General features: G+C 39.9%; 1 protein-coding gene across 1 annotated transcript in view; it reads right to left on the bottom strand.

Annotated features, from left to right (window-relative positions):
• Nucleotides 1-24,350, bottom strand: part of LOC149167945 (protein ALWAYS EARLY 3-like) — a 112,715-nt gene that overhangs the window by 64,653 nt on the left and 23,712 nt on the right. Inside the window, exons 2-3 of the mRNA XM_089433264.1 lie at nucleotides 22,261-22,538; nucleotides 22,028-22,084 (exon numbers count right to left, since the gene is read on the bottom strand). Coding sequence (XP_089289390.1) covers nucleotides 22,028-22,084; nucleotides 22,261-22,500 — 297 coding nt within the window. The 5' untranslated portion in view covers nucleotides 22,501-22,538. The remainder of the gene's footprint in view (nucleotides 1-22,027; nucleotides 22,085-22,260; nucleotides 22,539-24,350) is intronic.

Below are 24,350 nucleotides of genomic sequence, written 5' to 3'. Positions count from 1 at the left end.
GTGAAGTGTATGTTGAGATAAGAGAAAATGTTTATCATGAGGCTGAAAGTATATAAGATATATTGAGTAATAAATGGTTATAATGAATTAATAAAGTTACGACGAACCTTGTCACAATATACTTATATGCATTTATTGGTCACATGATGACAAGGAGTGTGACCCTTCACTTTCCATTAACTTAAATATTATACTTAGTATGATGATGATGTTGATGATTACTAGTATTATATTTAATATTGTTATGTTTATTACAATTTTACCCTCCTAAATAATTGTTTATCCTCAAAGCATAATAAATAAGATCCTTGGTAATCAAGCATGTTTGCTTGGCAAGATTAGTTTTGTCCTTATCTTGTTATAAAGGTTTGACTTGGACCTGATTTGATCGCCAGCATCATTCCTATGTAGTTTATGCATCATATTTTGAAGACTTTTGACCCAATTGTTTAGTATGAAACCTTGTTGCTCCATGGTAACATAATTTGTTTGCTTTTGTTGTCGTATGTTCCTCCATATTTCCCGTCCATTTTTCATTATGTGTAATTTAATTTTGTTGTGATGGGAACCTCCAATCCCATATAATTTATAAATTCAATCATTGTGAATGAAATCCATGTTTTGTTCTTCTGGGCCGGTGGTATAAGCGCTCAACAACATCAACCATTCAACACCTAGCACCATACCCATCGCGTCAAGTAGTTGATCATAGATTTTTGTTTCTAATTCCAAATCTTGTATTTAATTTGAGACTTTATGACACCCTCCCACTTGCTTGACCCTTTTCTCCATCAATGACTATAAACTATGAGGTCCTTGGTGGTGCACATATTGAGAATTAGTTGTTTAGCAAAATTGTGAGTACTACCAAAATCTACAAGAATTGTTATGTTTCTATTTTTTATGTTTCCTTTGAGCTTTAGTGTTTTGTATTGTAATTTCCGCCTCTTGGTTGCCAGTGAAATTGTAGGGTTTTTCCTCTTTTCTTGGAACCCGGATCTTATTAGCCTTCAAAATATGAGGCATAGTATATTTTGTTAGTACATGTATTTGGTCTTTTTGTGCAATAGTTTCATTTTCGCGGATCCCATCTTCATTTTTATTTTCTTTGTTGCCTCAGATTGAGTCTACTCATATTTTTTGGTACTACTTCATTATCAATGTTAAGTATTTCCATTTGGATTTTATTAGACCAACTGCTTGTACCCTAAATCCCTTCCTAATTCATACTGGATGAATTTGGCCTTAATGGCAGATTTTGTAAGTTAAGGATAATATTGTCAACTGATCTAATCTTTCATTTAGTAGATCAGTCCTTTATCTATATGCTTTAGTTATACTTTATTCTTTGTCTTTGTTGAATTATGAATTGTATCTGATAGTGATTCTGCTCACTACGGTCAACGTTCCTACTTCATTTTCAACCACTATTTTAGAATAGTGTAGTAAGTTGTCTTCACATAAATGTCCCAGAATCCATCTCCTATCACATCTGCAATGAATAATTACCTTTATTACTTCCATCCATCGACTTGTAGACCCCTCTATTGACTTGTAAATTCTATCACTCAATACTTTTGGTGTATTTTCTATTAATTTGTCAAATTTATACACTAATTCCTTTTTTGACTTCTCAATCTTGTCCATAATTTTCATGGCAATTATAATATTCCTAACGGAAATATACAACGATAAACAAAGCAAACATAGCAAGAACACAAAATAAAATATACATACAAATCAGACACCATATATTGAGTCAAAAATTGCGTTGTTCTGAGCCATTTTATTATAAAATCATGGGGTTACAATCTAGTGTTTGGAAAGTGTGCAACAAAGCCAAGTGATGAAGACTAGTTCCTGAAAAGTTGTTCATTGATCTCTCTATGGGTCTGCACTGATCTCCCCAAAAAACTGAACTGTTGGCTACAAGAAATGGTTTTTAGGGCCTCCCCCAGTGCTCAAAAAATTCCGAGAAATTAACCCCAAGCTCTCCTCCAATAACCCACAAAAACACACGAAGGAATTGGCCAAATGTTAACCTCAGAATTTTGGCCCAATTTGCCCTAGCTCCTCCAGCTGCTAGTATTTCATCCCACCTATAAATTATTTTACTAAGTGTCCCCAAAATGGCTAAAATCTTCAGCAAAACTCCTTCCCAAACTCTCCCACAAATCTCAGCCCAAAATTCTTTCTCTCCTTGAGTCCCACATGTGGCATGAAAAAGGGTTGTCCAATCATTGCTGAAACTCCTCCACACTCCCACTGCAATGCTCCCTGGACCCGAATTGATCTGAAAGTGATGGAATTCCCTCCTATGGTTGGCACTCGAAGTCCACTGAAGCAAGGGGTGAGATACTCGCCTGAAAATCTCTTGTGCTCAACAGCACATGCAGAATTGATCTCCAGCTTATGCGTGCTAGTCAAGTTGAATGCTCAAATGATCCAGAATTCCCAAAATGAGTGCCTACTCTTCTTTTTGCCATTGTGCCTCCCAATTGCCCATGTGGGGCCCAGCCATCGAACTCCCTAATGTTTTCCCTCCAAGAAGTGTGTATTTGTAAGGGGGGTTGTATTTCTCCGCAAGTGGTCCCCACCTTCCACCAACATTTCGATTTTCTTCCTCTTCTCCTAGGTTGGGCCTTCCCTTAGCTCTCAAAACTCAAATGGCCCATAACCCACTTTTCTTCAATGTTCTATTATCATTCTGATATTTCTTTCGAAGTTAAAGAAGGAAGAAAAGTCAAAGCTAACCACAAACCACTTCTGGAGATCAGGACCTAGCCTTCCTGATGTTCAGAGAGGGCTCTCCCTTTATAATTTAACTTTGTTTTAGTTAAGATGATTTTAGGCTAGCTTTTGTTTGCACTTGGTTTTTGGTTTGAATTTGGGTGGTGGGATCACTTTATTTAGATGAACAGAGGTTTGCTTTTACCATTGGGCTATGGGGTCGAATGTCAGACAAACAAGACTGGATTCAGTTCTAAAAACAGCGTCTACAGGGGAAGATAGATGAGTTACTGCAGATCTCAAAGGCTAAATGGTGAAATGGTTTCAAATTGGATCCATGGAGCAATTAAGGGTTCCCCAGGCCGGACTCTGGAAGGAATGAAAAAAAGTCAACCGTGATGGGAGAGCAATCAAGGGTTCTCAAATTCAGGTATCAGAAGAAAACATGTAAATGACTAACTGTGCAAAACAAAGTGTACTTAAACAAATTCTGAGTGATATCTCCAGTTAATTCATTCAAATTTAGAACACATCTAAGATTATGAAACAGATAATAAGGTAACAAAATCAAACAAAGAAGATACATCACTGCAAATGGCTCATCTCATGAATCCTGTAGTGAAAAGCTTTTATTACTTGCTCTAGTCTTTTGACTTGAAAGTGGTACAATCACCCTTAGGTTTTAAGATCAAAATAAATCTACAAATGTATAATAATCCACCCTAATACTTCGAATTATGAAGTATTTATACAAAAAAGAATTACAAAATATCTCAAACTGCACTGAGAACTAATCTAGGAAAAAGAAATATCTTCATGCAAGAAGATAGAGACGGCTATTGAACTGCTACTTATTGTCCCTGTTATTTAGGTTCTGTTGGTTTTGCTCTTTGATCTTTTGCCCTTTTCAGTGGTTGGTTGTTTGGTCTTCACGTTGGATGTTCTGTTTTACTTTAACCTTTCATCTGATACTCTTTCATCTAATACACTTTACCCTTGTTGACCTATCAATATCCTTTTACTATGCTCTTTTACTTTTTACTGTGTATTTTACTACAGTAAATCATTCAGTTTTTCCCATCTTTCCTCATTTGGTAATTGGATATTGAGCATTTTTCAGTATATCTCATCTGCCTCTATATACTTGGCAAAAGTTGGCTTATTATTAAAAAGGTGTTTTACTTCATGTTGGAGGTAAAACAAGTTTTCAAATGTTTGGTACAATACTTTGCCTGTTGGTATGCCCTTCATGGATGAAGTGTTTACCTGATCTCTAGCCACTTCCCTGATCTTCTTATTGTAATCTTCCTATGTCATTAGCTTATCATTTATAACTAAGGGATTAGGTAATCCCTTTTGCTTCAAAAGTTTGAACTTAACCATGAACCTGTCAACGGCTAGTTGCATGGTTTAACACTTATCTTCTAAGTTCAACATCAAATTCCTCTTAGTGAGGACTTTTTTGACATCCAAAATTGTACCTGTCTTGTCAAGTATCTCAAGTTCTTGCAGCTCATACATGTTCTTGGAGTTGAGAAAGTGGATGATTCTTGTTGCCTCCTTTTGCATATCTCCAAGTTCTTATTTGATTTTCTGAATGGCTTTTGTAGCCTGCTTTATCAAATCAATCTGTTCAAAAATAACCTGAATGGATGGCCAAAAATCATTGACAGAGTCAATGATATTGGCCCACAGTTGTTGCTTAGCCTGACCTAGAGGCTCACCTAGTGTCAATTCTTTCTCCAGGCTTTTGATTCTTTCACTCATCCGTGTGGCCTTCTGTTGTTCTTCTTTGTGCATGATTTGGGCCAATTTGTAGTCTATTTCTAGGTTGGTGACTTTCTTCTTAAGTTTGTTCATCTCATTGGTTTGAATCGACATTTCTTCCATTGCTTTGACCAACCTGTTTGCCTCATCCCATGTGGAGCCTGTTGTTGTTGATGTAATAGCCCGTAGTGCAATGGCCATTGGAGCAGTAGGAGCTAAGGATGCTGCCAATGTAGAAGGTACAGTTGTGGTCATTATTGGAATGACAGTTGCAGGAGCATTATCCAGACTAGCTTGATTGAGTTGCATCAAGCTATCTAGTTCTTTCTCCATCTCCTTTAACTAGTCATTCAGCTGCAGCACTAAGTCCATCATTTCCTCATCCATCATTTCCTCATGATTGGTCTGGCTTTCCAAGACTTCCTTTGTCTGTGGGTGTTGTAAATGAGGCAGCTTAAGCTGTTTCTTGAGGGTTGTTATGTCCTCATTCTTCTTCTTGATTAATTTCTCTGTGGCCTTAACATCACTTGGGTCATGGCCTAGTTCAATGATCAAGTCCTCCAAGGATTTTATCCTGGTGTCTTTGGCCTGTGAGGAGGCCTTCTCCAGCTTGAATTGGGTTGTCACATTATCCAATGAATCTTTCAGCTTAAAGGCATCCATGGCCTTTTCTGTGAGGGTGGAGTAAATCATTTCTCCAGCCTGCTTGTGGAACTCTATCTGATTAATGGGATGAACATCCCTGGCCAACACCTCAAAATTTGTCTTCTTGTACTGCTGAGGTCATTTTTCGTGCTTTGATGTCAAAGGTTGACATCAGTCTGGTCTGGTTTGGCAGTGTAAGCTTGAGGTATTGGGCATATGTCTCTGCCTTCAATTTTTCATTCCTCATCTTTATCTCTTTGAATCTATCTTTGATATCCTTTTCCTTGTCAGCTGGCCTAACATAGGAAGAAACCTCCATATTCTGTTGTTTCTCTATCATCTGTGTGTTGGAGGTTGATGGCTGCTGTGTTTCCCCTGATGCAGTTGTTTTTTCACTTCTCTGCCCCATTGCCTCAGTGTCAGTTATTTCCTCTGAAGCAATGTTCTCCTCCTGTTCAAAGACAAGATTCAACTTGGCCCTCTTGTTTGGCTCAAACAGCTCATCAGTAGTCTCCATGGCAGAGCTAAATGCCTTCTCCCTGTTCCTCTTAGGATTCTTTTCTTCATTTGTTGGGGTCTGTATGACAGGAGGAATGTTCATTGGCTCCCCTTGTTCTGGAACCTGCAGAAAAGAGTTGTGATCAAATTGTCTTCCAAGATCAATGAGTGTGTTCTCTACATCCACAACAGTGTTGTCCATATCAATCAAGGTGTTCTCCACCCACTCATCGTGGTTAGCAAACTGTTCAATGTCAAGTCTTGGGTGATGGACGTATGCTCCCAACTTGACCCTGAGTCTAAGCTTGTTTATGACCCCATGAGGGTCATAGTGCCACATGAAACTGTTTTTGAATTTCATTTGTTGAAGTAACCTGTTGGCCTCTGGTCCAGCCTCTCTGTTGTTGCAAATGAATGGGCCCATTTGGTTTTTCACTTTGAACTAGGTTTTCTTCCTATAAGCTAGGAAGTGGACCTCATCAGAGTTGATGATTTGTCTGAAGTATTCAAGAGCAAATATCCTCATAGGGAGGTATTTGGGCAACTTATAGGGGGCTAGCTCACAGCCATAAATTCTGATCTCAGTGTGGTTTTGGTACAAGTACCAATCTCCCACCTTGTTGTTCTTGGCCAATTGCAGTACTCTCTTAATCTATGGGCTGATTCTAGGCCGAGTCTTAGAAGTCAGCATGTTCATGACTGGGTACACAAAAGTCTATGAAGTCTTTGTAGGTGAATGTTGTGGAAAACTTCTGGACCAAGGGTGTCCAGTAGATGACTGATCTCTCCTTTCCCTTGGTGTCCAATTTATGGATCTTCACAGGGAACTTGCATGTCTGGTAATACAAAAACATATAGAACAACACTGAAGAGTATTTGAAAACTCTTTCAGTGGGCAATCTGGTGAATTGTTCATGCATTCTGTCTGCAATGAACTGAGCATAATCATATATAATAGCAGGAGGCTTGCCTGGAGTGAAAATGGACAGGAAGGCCATGATGACCTCATCCACATGCTCATCTGATGTGTATCCTAGGATGCATGAGAGAATGGTGATTATGCGCCTCTCTGAAAAAATAGTGGCAGCATAGGGTGGAGTGTCTGTAGGAGTATGGCGTTCCTCAATGATGAAATTCTGGAAAATTTGTTTGATTTTGACTGGGTCTAGTGTGATGTACAGGTCCAACAGATTTCCAATGGACAAAGGGGTCTGATTAGGGCTAGGTTGGATTTGTAGCATCTAGTTGATGGATTCAGCAGTAATGGTGAATAGTAACTCATGGTTTGGTGCCACAATAGCCCTTTGGCTTGGGAAATAGCAGGCATGACAAAAATGTACAATGTCTGGGAATGGGTGAACTTCTGGGAATGTATACTTGGGCAAATTGGATTCCCAAAGGTGAATGTCATCTACATGGTTTAGAAACCTATCCTTACTCCAGCAGTGGATTTTCAGAAGGTGGCCTGGAGTAGCAGTGTCTTTAATTTGGAAATCCCTGTCTGCTAGGGCCAAATGGTCAATGTCCAGGTGAGGGGTTGACACAGGTCTGACATCTAGGGAGGTCTACGCAGCCATCTTTAGGATAAATGTGGGAATCATGCTTATACAGGCTGAAGCAGTGATGTTTTGAAAACTCAGGGGTAGTGATAGGTTAATGGCAGTTTGCAGGATAGGGGTTTGGATATTCAGGGGGGAAATATTCTCAATTTAGGGGAAATAAATTAAATTCAATTAATTATTTCCTAAATTCACTGTGCGATTTTAAACTGAGATGGTCGTTTCTAGTTTGTTATCCAATAACTAGAATTTGAGGTTCAGACTGCAAACTGGTGTGAATGGCAGCTACAGGGGGTATTGTGGCTTCAGTGGTGCACTAGAGGGCTAAATTGGGCTTCTAGAGTGTGTTCGAGAGGCAGTGGATGCTCAAATCTAGTTGGAGAAGCTCAAGGTGGCGCACAAAAGTTTAGGAAGCTTTCACAAAGCAAATCAGCAAAAAAGGGTGAAAATGGGCGTCTTTCGCCTTTTAACCAGCATTGGTTAGAAAATGGTGAGCAAATTCATTATGAATAGTGACGGTTTTCTCTTACGCAGGAAGGCGGGTTAAGGGGCCATCGCACCGCTTTTGGCCATCGGTCGGTATTTTCCCGAGAGCACACGAGTTCACACGACGCTGCCACATAGCCAAAAGGGGTCGAGCAAAATCGCTCATATCGCGCGCTCTCAGGCGGGTAAAGTTCGGGATGTGAATGGACACGATACAGATGCGCACCGTCAGATCTAGGGGTGGCAGATCGGACAGCTGTCGCGCGGTGAAGTTGCACGGTGGAAAATCAGGGCAGAAATTAGCGGGGCCCAGGGGTAATTACAATTGATTTGTAATCGATTTATGAGTAATGGCGGAATTAAAAATATAATGATTGGGGTTTATGTAGAGGGATTAGTTTACCGCACCAGAGTGGCACGTTAGACAAGTTTAGTCGAGAAAATGGTCAATTGTGGGGTTTATTAATAATGCGGGGGGGGGATAAAACTAAGGATAAAGGTTTTATGGGTTTTTTGGTGGTTTTTTGAGAAATTAATCAAGTGGAAAGTGACTTTTTTCAAAGGGGAAAAGGGTTTTCACACTAGGGAAAAAAAGGTTTTTGGGTAGGGGAATGAATTTGGAAGGTAATTTGCTAGGGAATGTGAGAAACCAAGGGGCAAGGTTGAAAATGAAGGGAAAAGGTGTCTTCATAAGAAATGAAGGGGTAAAATGGGAAATTAGTAAGTATTTAGTGGGGGTGAAATGGAATGAGGAGAAGTTAGCCAAATGTACTTGTGAACATCCTTTTACTTTCAAAACTACTCCTGCACACTGAAACATACGATTAAACATGATAGATGTTCTTATGCTTCAATCAACTTTGTACTTTCTACAACCTTTCTTCTACTTACCCTAACATTTTTTCTTCACTTTGTTGGGTGCATTTAAGCTAGCAGACCCTTTCCTTTCCTTTTTCTTTTGAAAAGTAAACTATCTACTTCTAACCTTATATCTTCCAATGGCTCAGATTAAGCTTATGAGCACATTTTATTTCTCTACCTATCTATTGATCTGCCAAGATTAAATAGTTTGGCCAGATCTTTATTCTCTAACTATAAATAGGAAATTTAAAGCATGAAGTAGTCAAGATTAAACAGTTTGACTATCATGGGTTGTGGCATGTATGACAAGTTGCACACAACCATTATTTTAGACAGTAAAGTAAAGAGTAGTGGCACTTGGACTTGCACACTTTCATGATCTGTTTTTGTTTGGGGTTCATATTTTTTCATTTGTTTTTTATCTTTTCTTATTCTTTTTGTCCTTTGATATTTCTTTTAGGACATACCCTCTTCACATTTTTTAATTTTAATATGGAAAACATTTGCAAAAAGCAAAGGTATGTACAATATTACAAGACTTAACCATAGTCAATTCAAAATTATGAATCCTATTATTATAGGACCCTAACATGTTCCACCAAGTTTTGGGGATGAGGAGGTGAGAGAGCGAGGATACGCAGGAGCGGCCTATGCAAAAGCTCCCCACCAAATTTTTAGGAAACTTGGGGAGACATCAGGGTCTTAAAAACTTATAAATATAAAATATAAATCGATGAATCATATAAATGAAACAAATTTAAAACGAAAAGCATGATCATTGATATCATTATCATATAAGTTATAATCATACATCATACATGTAATTTTGTAATTGTACAATGTAACTACTAGTCTACTGATTTACTAACAATGCACAATGAAAATAAATTATAAAATTATACTTTAAACCATATTGATGTTCCACTTCCAACTATGAACTATGAATATTGAATAATATAAAAGTCAAGTCTGATAGTAGTTATAATCATACATCCTACATGTAATTTTGTAACTGTACATTGTAACTACTTGTCTACTAACTTACTGAACAATATAAAAGCCAAGTCTGATACATGAGTGGCAATGTTCCATTCAACAAAGGAGCAGACAAAAGGCTGCTTGGCGATGGCGGCAGTGTTCAGTTCAACGAAGGAGCAAACAGAAAATGAAATGTGAAATGGCCATAATGTAAACCCTTCACGGTCGGTCAACAAATATTAAAAAGTACGATTTTTTTGTTTCATAAAAAAAATTGCGAATTTTTTCTAGGGAAAAGAAACCCTCAAGACCGCTCAAGACCCCTTAAGACCCCTTTCACCTAGGAAAGGACCCCAATTGGAGGAAACGACCCCTTTCAAGTTTCCTTGCGTACCCTATTTTTTGGGACCATGGGGAAACGTCCCCCTCTCGACCCCAAGTCCCAAGAGCGCGAGGTAGTTAGGAAAGGTGGGGCGACGCGACCCCATCGAACATTGCTTTTCTTAAGTGTAAATTCCAAAGAAGACAAAATTGGCAAAATTGATATTTCCTCTTAGCAATACTGCTAGGTGGGAATATCACAGCAATATTAGCTTCATCTTTATAATGATTAAAATCTATGTGCGATTTGTTATTATTACCCATTTTGGTGTTGTACTTTTTCTTTGCAAAATTTATGTTATATACAATGTATATAAGGTTTTGAATTTAAATTCTTATAAATTAACTTTACAAACCAAACTGAATGCATAAGATTCTCCAATTCAAAACATAAAAAATAAAATTAAGAATGACTTGGGGAGGATGTGTCTATATGAAAAGGCATATGACAATTTAATATGAAATCGAGAATTGGAGGGTGCAACGATGATTTGGTGCAAAAGCAAATGTGTATGACAAAACGTGGCACAGATTACAACGAGCAATGTACAACATCTTGTAAGGGAGATGGGTAATTGTCAACTTAATTGGATCTTACAGATGAATCTGGTTATATGGACTTCTTAGGACAATGAACAGATGCATTTACAGGCTGTAGAAGAGAGAAAATTTGTTGCCACATAAAACTATAATTAAGGGTATACAAATTTCAATAGTGGGTGGCAATGAATTTTAACCCATGAGTTTGGCTAAGAGTTGGCTCCAATACTATATTGTATAAACAAACCTACTTAACACAAGATTGCAGGAATATTTCTACATGTATATAAGATATATTGATTAATAAATAATTGATAAAGAAACGATAATGTTACAATCAGCCTCTTGACAATATACTTATATGCATTGACTAGTCACGAGAAGGGATGTGTGACCCTTGACTTTCCATTAACCTAATTATTATATTTATTATGATAATAATGATTATTGTATTTGGAGTTATTATGTTTATTACATATGTTTGGCCATCATTTTCAAAGCATTTTTTGATCAGGATTTAAAAAGGAATGCAACAAATTACAGATATAACCATAAATACAAAGATGTAGTAGAAATAACACTTCATTTCATTAATATCAAATATTGAAATATGCTTACAAACATAATGGAAATAATTCTAGCTCGGGCGATGGTAGCTTATCTCTGAGAAGAGATGTGGCGGCTACATGCCTCCGAACTGTGTTACAATGAGGCTCAAAAGCCTATTTATTATTGAGAAACAATGGAAAGCCCTAAACATACAAAAACCTAACCCTAGGAGACGAAGCACCAAAACTGTGGGCCCCATTTGGGTAAATTGGTACATCAACTTCCCAGGGTCGTAACTTTGGCATACGATCTCCATTTGGCCATCATAATACCTCGTTTCGAAGATCTTGAAGAGAAGGCCAAAAACAAATCAACAAGCCAATTTGGGACGTTTTCGGTCTCTTCGTTTTCCCTAAAAATGTCGTTAAGGGCCTCAAAACAGCTTCGGAAGTTCACGACCCGAAAAACTGCCAAAAATAGTAAATTGTGCTACAATTAAGGAAATCGAAAAACTGAAAGAGACAATGTTGGGGGTCCAAGTGGAATAGGTAGGTGGCCACCAATATCCACCTGAATAGTTCCTCCCCCCTTAGGAAGCAATGGCCCCCATTGCGTTGAGTTCCTCCATGAGAGGAAGAAACTTCTGCTGAACTTGGTCACTGGTGAGCAACTTGCCCTGGTGAAGGAGTTGGCCTGCATTGACAACTCGATATAGCTGGATCCTTTGTTATCGGGTGTTCTTGATCTGCGTGTCCATTATCCGATCAGTTGTGGCTAGTTCCATGCAATCTGGATTTAACTCTATAGGTGTGAGTTGTTCTGCAATGTCTGAAGTGTCTAACAATGGTGGGAAATATGGTCGAAGGAAATCCACATTGAACATTGGGTGCAGGCCAAGGACTAGGGGAATGCTAAGCTCAAATGCATTGTCTCCCACCGCCTTGGTAATGGTGTAAGAACCATATCGGAGTGGTTTGAGTTTCTGAGAGGCTCCAGTAAGGCATTCTTTTTGCAAATGCAACCAAACTTTGTCACCCACCTGAAACTTGTGTGGCACTCGATGTTGATCATGTCGCTGCTTGTACTTGGCATTTGATTTCTCCAGAATGTCGTGGGCCTGCTGGCAGATATGTTGTATGTGCTCAATGAAGTTGTTTGCCTTATCGGTTTCAGACTAGACATGAGCCGAATTTGCATGAGTAGTTGCAAATGGCATGGCCACATCAATCGGACATAGTGGCTGGAATCCCAAGCCCACCTGAAAAGGGTTGTGGCCAGTCGAGTTTTGGAGAGCCCAGTTATAGCTGTGTTGGACATAGTGGAGGCTCTCGTCCCATCTGCGTGGATGCTTTGAGTTGTACACCCGTAGAATGTGTACGATCATCATGTTGACGACCTCTGTCTGGCCATCAGTTTGGGGATGGAAAGTTGTGGACTTAGTGAGCTTGGTGTCCAACATCGACCAGAGACTGCACCAAAATGTACTGAGGAACCTGTTGTCCCGATCTGAAATGATAGACTGTGGGATCCCAAAGTGTACCCACACTCGTTCAAAGAAGAGTTTAGCAGTGGTTTCCGCTGTGATATTCTTCTTACAGGTTGCCATAATGGCCATCTTCGAGAATCTGCCGACGAATACAAAAGCACAGTCATTGCCATGCTTAGTAGAAGGAAGGCCTGACATGTAATCCATGGAGATGGATTCCCAAGGTCGATTAGGGGTAGGCAGCGGAGTATATAGGCCTTGCTTCTTGGTGGCCGGTTTGGCAATGGCCTAAAAAGTGCAAGATCTGATGTAATTCCTGACATCCTGTCGGAGATTCGGCCAATAAAAATACTTCTGCAGTACGGCCACCGTTTTCTCGACCCTGAAATGCCCGGTTGGCCGACTGTAGTGTACTTCCCAAATCATCTTGGCAGGCTCTCTTGAAGGAACACAAAGGTGTCCGAGGCGGCAAAATAGGGCATCATGGAGGTGAAAATCTGGAACTTGCTGACCCTCCAAGAGCGTCTGGTATGTGTGGCCGAATTCTAGATAGCTTTTGTAGAGAAGTGGCCAATCAGAAGTCTCGTGCCCACAAGAGTTGAGCACGATGGTTAACGCCATGATTAGTGGTCAGCTGAGGCAATCTGCAACATTATTGGTGTTGCCCTTCTTATACTTGATATTCAAATGGAACTGTTGCAGGTATGTGGACCACTTCTAATGGCGATCATTCTGCAACTTCCCTTGCGTCTGTATGAACTGCAAGGGTCGATGGTCTGTGTGGATGATCGTTTCCTTCCCCAAAATGTAATGCTTCCATTGTCAGCAGACCTGCATAATGGAATACATCTCTTTGTCATAAGTGGGATACTTTTGGACTGTGTCTGAAAGTGTCTCACTGTGATATGCCACTGGATGCCCCTGTTGAGTAAGGACTGCCCCAATAGCATAGTCAGAGGCATCTGTCTCGATCTCAAATGGTTGTTGCAAGTCTGGTAATGTGAGCACTGGTGCAGAGCAAAGGCGATGTTTCAACTCTGTGAATGTCTTCTGTTGAGATTCAAACCAAAATAATTTTTCTTTCGCTCCTCCCTTGGTGACTTGACTCAAGGGCCAAGATATATGAGAGAATCCCAACACGAACCTGCGGTAAAAATTGGCAAGACCCAGAAAGTTGCGGAGCTCTGTTAAAGTGGTTGGAGCTGGCCAATCCCGGATGACTCCGATCTTGGTTGGATCCACATGCAACCCCCATTCATCAATAATGTATCCTAGATACTGAACCTGGGTCATGCCAAGAGTGCATTTCTCCAAATTGGCACATAGTTTGTGTTGCCGCAGTGTTTGGAGAACCTGTCGAATGTGGTGGAGGTGCTCTTCGCAACTCTAGTTGAAGATCGGGATGTCATCCAAGTATACCACTACAAATGAGTTGGTGAATCGCTGCAAGATGTCATCCATCAGAATCATGAAGGTTGCAGGAGCATTCGTCAAACCGAAAGGCATAACCAACCATTCGAAAAGGCCCTCCTTGGTTTTGAAGGTTGTCTTCCACACATCGGAGATTCAATTGGTACCTGGTGATATCCTGACTTCAAGTCAATCTTCCTAAAATATTTTGCCCCCTTCAGTTGGTCCAAAAGGTCATCAATCCATGGGATCGGGTACCTATTCCAAACAGTGATCTTGTTCAGCGCCTGATAGTCAATACAGAGTCTCCAAGTCCAATCCTTCTTCTGTACCAACACGATCAGGCTACCACAGGGCAATGAACTCAGCCGGATGTGGCCTTTCTGCAGCAACTCCTGAATCTGCCTCTTGATCTCGTCATTCTCCAGAACTGAGCGTCGACAGATTGGTCCATTAGGCAACGGCGCACCTGGGGTCAGAGCGATGGAGTGCTTGACCAGACAGTGCAGAGGCACCCTTGCGGGGGAGGTGAAGATGTCCTCGTACCCGTCCACGACCTTGTCCATCTGTTGTTTTTGTGCAGAGGGGCCTTGTCTGGAGGTCGTGGCCACTGTCTTCTTCTTTCCCTAAGGGCGTATCATTAGGAAAACAAATTTCCCAGTTTTGGAAATGAGCTTACTACATTGTTTTGCAACAACCAAAGAGATGGCAATGGACGGTGCTACCTCTGGTATCCTGTACAACTTATTTCCCAAAGTGACAATAACAGCACAAGGCCTTGACTCATAAACAGAATGTCGCTTCCATAAGTATGGTTGGCCTAATAATACATCACAAACATCAAGGGGAGCAATGTCACATAATACCTCATCCGTGAAGGGCTTGATGATATATGGAAGGAAGCATTGCTGGCTCACGCGAAGTTCCCATCCTTGGTGAAGCCACTCGATGGTGTACAATTGTGGATGTGTTGTGGTCGGTAAGCCCAGCCGCTTCACAACCTATACCGAAACGAGGTTCTTTTGGCTCCCGTTGTCGACAATGAATTGTAGCGAGGAACCCTTTACCCACATCTGGGAGTGGAAGAGACGCTCCTCTGGATCTTCGGTTCCTCCTTCTGGATCTTCGTGGTGTCAATGGTGGCGTTGCACTCCGCATCAATAATCTGCTTCCATTTGTCATTCCCCTTGTCGGGTTCTGACTTAGAGTCGAAACATGCATCTGATTCTGAAGCCTTTAGCTCGGCCACCAGTGACTGCTTGGCCTCACACTCACTTGTGTTGTGAGTGGAGCTCTTATGGAACTCACACCACTTTCCCGTGTCCTTTTTCGACTTCGCAGTGTTGTTCTTTTCTTGTGGCTTTCGCTGGTTGTCCTGGGCTGCCCCACCTTGGCTTTGTCCTTTGTTCTGCGGTTTGGAGGTACCTTCCCTTGCTTCAGATTCACAGATCCAAAGTCTCCCTTCTTTTGTTTAAACTTTTGCTCGATCTTGACCAATGTTTTAAAACTCCGACTCGGCCGAGGATCGACTCGGCCGGCTCGATTTCAATGACTCGGTCGTTGTAAAAAATACATTAAATATTTATTTTTTTATAAAAAAACATAATTTTAAAGATTTTCATTCATGTTTCCAAACACACAGCATTATAATATAGATGGAAGACAACATATGATCAAAGTAGGCTCATGAATATATCCATTATATCAAAATGGCACCCAGTGCACTGTCCAATGGCAATACATACATGATCAAAGATTCAAAACAAAAAACACATAACCAAGGAGGCTAGAAATGGCCTCTACAACAAAAGTAAACGGTGACCAGACTCCAGTACTACTGGCTAGTAGCCACTACCAGAGGAGCCAAGATCATGACCATCAATCTTTGGATCATCATTAGAGTCAGACAGGGGGGCCCATGGCTCCTCATCATCATCATCATCTCCAACTGCAACCGTAGAACTGGTACCACTAGCAAGATGTGCAACTGCAGCAGATGCAAGCGAGATAGAGAAGATATGCGGCTGTGCTTCTGTCGTGGCTGAGCAGAGGAAGCGCCTGCAATGGAGTCCTTGCTGGCTATGAGACTGAAGCTGGTAGTACAGGTGGATCAAGATCTGCATTCAACTGAACATCATGTTCGATTGTTGCCTCGATATCTAAATCTAAATCAAGATCCTCATCAAGATCAAACTCTGCTAGATGACTCGCCACTGCCCAATCTGATGTTGGATCAATGTCTTCCAACACAATGGGATCTGAATCAGGTCTTTTGTTCAGCAATTGGTTTCGTCTAAGCCGAGGTTGTATTGGACATAGACTAGATCATTTAACCGTTTTTTATCCAAACGGTTTCTCTTCTTTGTGTGAATCCTCTCAAAGACAAACCAATTGCGCTCACACCCAGTAGCACTACAAGTTTGACTCAAAATACGAATTGCAAACTTCTGCAATTCAGGACAATGGCCACCAAAAGCCTCCCACCATTGCGCTGCAAAAAACATAAAGTGTAATGAGTTAGCTCAACAAAATTACAAATTATATCCACCTTTCAAATTATAAATGATTTAACAAAATTTAAAAAAAAAAAAGTAAAACTATTAAGAATTTGAAAATTGAAATTTTTGTTTACCTCGCTCATCTGCTTCTCTTGCAATCTTTGTTAGGTTCTTCCCAAAGGTACCTGAGGCATTGCTGAAGGTTGTGACCTATCAGTATATCTCCAACTAATCAGACTCCAATGGGATCATGCGATCAATGCAGTCAATCAGTCCATCTCTGACCTCCCCCCTCAAAGCTCCTAACTCCTTAGCTTTATAATGATACCGTGGGTTCAAAAAATACCCAGCTGCATGTATAGGGCGATGGAGTTGATTGTTGCATCTTTCATCAATGATTGCCCAAATGGGCCCATACTTAGGCACTCTATCCTTGTATGCCCTCTTTATTTGCTCCTTTGCTTGATCCATAGCCTCATAAATGAAGCCCATAGCCAACCTTTCCCCATCCACCAACCGCAACACCTTAACCAGTGGCTCAGCAAGCTTCACAATCTCTGTTGCCTTTCTCCAAAAAGTTTCTTCATTAACTTTATTTTTCAATTCTTTGCCTTCCGGTTTGTTAGACCAATTGCTTTGATTCCATTCATCACTGGAAAACATCTTTTGCAAGTTTCTATTTTGGGAAAGCATAGATTGCAATGTCAAAAAATGAGTAGCAAATCTAGTGATGGCAGGCCTAATAATATCCCTACCCCCAGTGTGTTTCCTCATGAGGCTCAAAATCAATGAATGATTGTAGATAGATTTTGCTATGCTTTTGGCATGATCTACATTGTTTTTGACCCAATCTATTTTTCCAATATCCTCAAGCATGAGGTCTATGCAATGTGCAACACATGGGGTCCAAAAGATGGTCTTGTGTTTTTCCTCTAACAGTTTACAAGCAAGACCATAGTTAGAGGCATTATCTGTGATGACTTGAACAACATTAGCCACCCCCACCTCCTCAACAACCTGATCCAATAGCTAAAACAACAATTGCCCATCTTTTACCTTATCAGATGCATCAACTGATTTTAAAAACATGGTTCCCGTGGGCAGAAGACAAGAAAGTTTATGATGGTACGATTTCTTTGATCAGTCCATCCATCTGACATGATGGTACATCCTGTTCTTGCCCATGAGTCCTTGAAATCTTTCAAATACTCATTAATGGACAAAATTTCTTTTTGCAAACGATACCCCTTAGCTCATGCATAGTAGGGCCTTTGAAGCCTTTTCCAGCAGCATGTATGGCATCAAACATAGGCTCATAATATGGTGAACGGGAAGCATTGAAGGGGATATCAGCATCATACCACCATCTAGCTATGTAATCACAAGCAGTCTCCCTCAAATTCCTTCTTCCAATGGTCATCTAAAGTAGGCTGCATTTGACTTTTACTATCTTGAGGACCATGTGCATCTGATGGAGAAGAGAGAGTGAAATAACTTTTGAATGTCATATCACCCTTTTTCATTCTACCCTTTCCCTTATCTTGAACAGAACCAAAAGAGGGAAGAACATATCGGAAAGGGTTGGATGCATCAATATGAGGGATAGAGGAAGAACCCGCAAAATCATAATGGGGGTTGGTAGCCATCATTTTTTGTATTTCCCTCTTCCTCCCAATTTCAGCCTCTCTCTTTTTGCCTAACCTTATCTTCTTTAAACTTCTCAAAGCTGGCTAACAATTGCTTCCTAATCTCCCCAATTTCTGGTGAGGTACATGGAGTAATTTGGCCTCTAATCCCCGCCAAGTGTTGTTTCAGCCTATTAATGCCCCCAAGACCTTCATTAATTTTCCTTTGGAAAAAGTTGCAATGCATTTGACTATCAACCATTTCAACATATGCCCAAGTAGGATCTCTCACTCTAGGTGCCATTTTTGACTAGGAAATGAAAGCAAACAATCTGAAAATTAAAAAAAAAAAACATTGATTCAATGTTCATTTCTTTCACAAAAAACACTCTCTAAGCTTTCTAGATATGCACCTAAAGTTTAATAAGCAAAAACAGATTTGTACAAGTGAAATAAAATACCTCTAGGCACAAACTGCCTCCTCAAGCTTGCTCCAAGAATCAAGTCCTCAATGCTGCTCCAAATGGCTGCCCAAGAAGTTCCTTGCCCAAGACTCCTCACTGCTGCTCCAAAAACAAACTCAAGAACTGCTCACTAACTCTCACTGAGTTCTCACTCAAATGCATGAGATGATTGTGAGAGAATGAGAGTATTTGAGTGGGTTAAATAGGGTTTGGGAGAGGGGAATGGACCCCAAATAACACTTAACCAATTTATAAAACACCTTGGAGTCCCCAACAATCAACTAAACGTTAAAAATTTAAAAAAAAACTTAGAAAAATCGCAGTCCTTTTGGGTGACTGGCCGCATTTATTGACTCGGCCGAGTAGATGTGAATCCGGCCGGGTTGACCGAGTCATTCAATAACTCAGCCGAGTCAATCATGACTCAACCTCCCGAACTGGTTTTTCTGCCAGGTCAAAAAAAAAAAATCTGGCTCTGACCATCTCGGCCGAGTCGGATCCGAGCTGGCCAGATCTTAAAACAGTGATCTTGACAGTGTATCGTTATGTCATGCCGAGCGAGGAGATGTTCAAGAACTCCATCTCATCCTGGATGTACCTGTGTAGGCAGTCGCGGTACTTGAGAACCAAATGGTTCTCATAATCCTTGATACCCAACTTCGTGCGAAAGGTATGAAAAACATTGGTAAACTCCATTACATCTTGGTCCCTTCCCTGCCGCAGCATTGTCCACTTTATGTATTTATCCTCATAGCTCCCGACAGGGTAGTACTGCTCCTTGATGACATCTCGGAACAAGTTCCAAGGGGGTGCGACTAAAAACAGTGAGTTCGTACTTTCATCCTTCTGCTCACAGTAGGTTTCCCACCAGTCCTTGACGTGGGGGGTTGCTTTGAGAACTGCAAAAGTGATCTTTTCCCAGCTGGAAAAAACATGAACGGAAAAATATCCTTCTAACAGATTTAACCATTTATCTACAGCGTCTGCATCTATTTGACCCTCAAATATGGGAATGTCAAAGTTAACTTGTACCTTAAAGAGTGTGGGGCTTCCAAAGTAGCTGCCAAAAGTAGATGTGTCGCCCTTGGGTAGCCGCTGAAGGATTTGGACAAAATTGTCCATCATCGCGTTCCTTTGTCGCTCGAGGGCTTCTTCGAGCAAGATTTTGATAGGATCTCCTGCCCCTCGTCTTTCTTTTCATCCGTCATGGGAGGCCGTCGAGATTTGCGACGCTGGTCTTGCAAAGGTTTGACAAGTTCAAGCCCTAACTCCTTATATCCCGACCTCGTTGGGGACATGCAAAGAAAAACAGAGAAAGAGCAGACTGCTCTAATACCACTGATTCGGATTTAAACAGGAACGCAACAAATTACAGATATAACCATAAATACAAAGATGCAGTAAAAATAACACTTCATTTCATTAATATCAAATACTGAAATATGCCTACAAACAAAATGGAAAAAAGACTAGCTCGGGTGATGGTAACTTATCTCTGAGAAGAGATGTGGTGGCTACATGCCTCTGAACTGTGTTACAATGAGGCTCAAAGGCCTATTTATTATTGAGAAACAATATAAAGCCCTAAACATCCAAAAACCTAACCCTAGGAGACAAAGCGCCAAAACAGTGGGCCTCGTTTGGGTAAATTGGTACATCAACTTCCCGAGGTCGTAACTTTGGCATACAATCTTTGTTTGGCTATCATAATACCTCGTTTTGAAAATCTCAGAAGGAACGCCGAAAACAAACAGTCAAGCCAGTTTGGGACATTTCCGGTCTCTCCATTTTTCCTAAAAACGTTTTTAGGGCCTCAAAACGACTCTGAAAGTTCAGGACTCGAAAAACTGCCAAAAATAGTAAATTGTGCTACAACTAAGGAAACTGAAAAACTGAAAAAGACAATGTTGGGGGTCCAAGTGGAATAGGCAGGTTGCCACCAATATCCACCTGGAACATTTTTTCTCCTTATTCTCTAGTAGAATATGTGCTAGTTGTTACTAGAGAATCTTGTTGTAGGATTGTTCTTGAGATGATATCTTTTAGGGGCCCAGATAGGTTAGAAAGAAACTTCTCTAACGGTGATTTGCTACACTTTTTTCCATATAGAATGGCACATCTTTGAGTATGGATGGCCTCCCTATAACTTGGACAAGACCATATGGGTTGTCATTGGGGATTACTTTTGTTGTTTGGCTTCTAAGATGTTCTCTTATAGGTGACATTTTAAAATTCCCAATCAAAGTGTAACTAAGTGTATTACCAAGAATGCAGGACAAGAAAACATTGGGGCTTGGACAGCCATCACTTTTCTTAATGCTGCCTACAAAATTATGGCCAGCGATTTAGCATTCGGGGCCATTTGTCATATCCCCAACAAATAAATTGACTAACGTAAATTCCCAATTTTGCTGTTTTTATCTAATAAATATTTTTAGAAATTGGACTCATGAGAAATTGAACAGCAGTTGCATAAATTTCTGGGTTGAACGCGCAGCTTGGAGAAGCCATTTTGGGTGGAGTAGTTCATTTATTTTCACCTGGGTATTTGCTTGCTTACTGTAGCAAGCCCAGGTGCACACTTTCCATCCCATTTGTAGTCAGATCTCCATGATTATCAATAAAATGGCTCAGATTCAATATTTCTGCCCTATGGAGTCCTAATTTGTTACTGCATGCAATGTGTTCAGATTTTACATGTTATAGTTGTGTTGTAGCTAGTTCATCTTTTGGTATTTCACTGTAAATTTCTAGTTAGAATATTACACCATTTTTTTGCACACCAAGTAGTTAGATTGGAGTAGACAGGTTTTGTGCAAGGCTGGTTCATACTTGACATTGTTATATCATCTTTGGAAGATTTGGAGTAGGTCAAGGTGAATAGCCAACAAACCCTTGGGTGTTGGGCCAAGATAAGTTGCCATGGTGAACACTCTTTCTACTAATGCTTAGCTTTTGCGTCAATGAACAACTTCTTATTGCCATGGATTTCATCGCATCAATATATCTGCCAAGGCTACCCTTTGGCCTTGCAGGTATTCTTCTTTTAGATAGTTCAAAGATAGTGTACAATCATTCTACTAACAACTCTCCCCTCACTTTTGAGTGTTGCGAAGCATTTGCTGGAACTTTATGGTTTTCATTGTTTATATGCTTTCACTTTTTGCTCTACCGTCTGTAAATATTTTTCAGTAAATTAAGAGAGGTTGTCTCCAAAAAAACTATATAGCCTGCTTTCAAAACTTTATCAACAAGCAAATTTCAGAAATCTCACTTCTATTAAGATGGATTATAACTGATGACCCCAGACCTTATATTTAATAATAAGTGGCAATGCAATCTCAATGTCCCATGGACACAATAAAACAAACTGCTGAGCTAGGAGGCTTCATGCATTTTATGAATATGCGTTAATTCAAACAAAATTCGATATGACATTAAATCAGACTGAATACGTTTGCTTACGAGAAACATCAGCTAGACCTTTGCTAATGAGTTTGGGAAGAACATTGTAAATATATCACACTTGTAAAGAAAGGGGAACCTATACCTCCAACTTTTGTACCTCTCCTGAACAAGTTTCGCCTAATGCTTCTAGCTGCTGCACCTGAAAGCCGTCAATACGAGTCATTTAGTAGAATCCCAACAAGATAATTCAGACAAACTAAAAATTATCAAAAGGTAGACCATAACCTAAAAGCGTTCAAATAGTGGACAAGAAATTGACTATATAACCAAAAATATTCTTGTTTTATGTCTGAAAGACCTTAAATTCAATCTTACTTTTGGTGCAGTTGGTTTTCTTCTCCTCTTCTTTATGTCAACAACAGGGCTGACATGCCCCCCATCCAAGACAACCTTTTTTGCATCTTCATGATGCTTTTCCTTTGTCACCACTTCCACACTATTGGCAGAAGCCTTGTACAGGGGTCCTCTTTCTCGGTTTGATGAAACTCTAGGTTTTTCTTCATGACTGCCAACTACTCTGACCTGCCGTGCATTTCTATCACCCTTTTCTATCATGCCATTGTCCTTCTCTTCCTTCACCTGCACTGAAGACTCTGCAAATGCAACCGACAGTTTAAAAACCCTAATCAGATATAATGAAGTGTTTAATAATATTCAAAGACATGATATCTGAGTGCATGAACGACAAATAAGCAAATGCTACAACAAATTGTAATAGAATAATATTCACACGTTCTCAACAAATACAAAACCAGCCTTTGTCTTCCCGCTATATCCTTCAAGTACATGTTACACACTAAGCTTGCCCATGCAAGCAGAATGAAATCATGTAGTGAACAATTAGCAGCACTGCAACATTAATATATCCACTTAGACAAGCACTCAGGAGAATTATATTTAAAACATGAAATACAGAAAGGGAATTTTAATTTGACAGAATATCAAAAAGACTAGAAATTATATGTAGAACTCGTCCAAAATTCCATCCAACCATTTATCAAAAGGAAGAGTGCCTTGCTACTTTACATATAGTATAAATCAACTCAAACGCCAAACAATCATGACAAACCCTAAAAGGCATCCCAGGGAAAGAAACACCCACAAAGAGATATCATACTTCACAATGATAGCTCCCTTCACATAGGTGCAGGACCGCTAATTACATGCTAAAGTCACAAAAGTTATGCTTCCATATAATTCGGAGCTATGTAAAAGAGTACAAACATATCAAAGTAGAACAGAAAATGAAATAACAATATATAGTTATAGATGGTGCAATCTTGAATGTGTTCAATGATCCATATTGTATTTCTGCATCATTGGCATTTATTTGCACTCTTGCATTAACACACAATAATGCTCTAATTGATTTGAGATTTGCTCTAAGTGTCATTGTGATTAATGTTGTTGTTTTTCATTGTTATTATCATTGTTGGGCAGTGTGGAAAAAGTCGGGAAAAACCGGGAATAAATCGTAATACTCCCGATTTAATCGGGAGTCGACCCAAAAAGTTGCCGCACCTTACCCAGGCTGCGGATAAGCGACCGAAAAGGGGAAAAAACACATCTTTGTTTGCTGTTTTTTCTCCCATTCATCCCTGTGGAGAGAGGAGTTGTTTGTCATTGCTCAAGAGGAGGAGATTTGCTAGTTTTGTCGTGGGGATTTGGAGATTTGTCCTCTGCTCAACGTGAGAGATTCAAAGTGCCGAATTGCTGTTGCCGGGTATGTATTTTAATTTCTCTCTTAGTCTTTGTTACATAAATGGCTTCTTAAATCTTTCTATAATTCTATTAGTTTGTTTTAATCTTATTTTTGCTTAGAATTTTGAATCAAAACATTGTTTAGAATCTAGATTGAAGCAAAACTTCAACTTTCAAGAATCAAATGACAAAAATTCAAACCCTTGTTTAGTGAATCTAAGCGTGTTCAAGTGAGTGAGAAGAGGCATTTAAAATCTAAAATCAATAATTACATTTGTGTTTGCTTCTTATGCGATGGGAAATTTTTAATTTTTTTCAAAAAAAAAATGTGACCAAGTTTAAATTCAAGTTCAAAGTTTCAAACAAAATGCCAAGGCTTTTGGACCCTATGTGGCAATATGGTGAACCTGATACTATACATGAATCTGGGGGGGTCCATAAAATGTATTTGACTTGCAAGTTGTGTAGTAAGCATATGTCCAGAGGTATCAATAGATTAAAATTCCATTTGGGGCAAATCCAGGGCAAAATGTAGACCTTTGCCCAAATCTATCTCCAGAAATCATCCGACATGCCATTCAATCGTTGATGGATAAAGAGGAGGCAAAAGACACCAAACAAGCACTAAAAATCCAACTTGTAGGAGCCTCAAGAGTGGGGGGAAGTGAGAGTGGTTCTTCGGCATCACCTTCCACACCCATATG

The sequence above is a fragment of the Pinus tabuliformis genome, chromosome 5_1, assembly GCF_031772625.1.
Source record: "Pinus tabuliformis cultivar Carrire ecotype Pingquan chromosome 5_1, CPIR1, whole genome shotgun sequence".
NCBI lineage: Eukaryota > Viridiplantae > Streptophyta > Pinopsida > Pinales > Pinaceae > Pinus > Pinus tabuliformis.
This window is presented reverse-complemented; position numbering and strand designations above follow the sequence as displayed.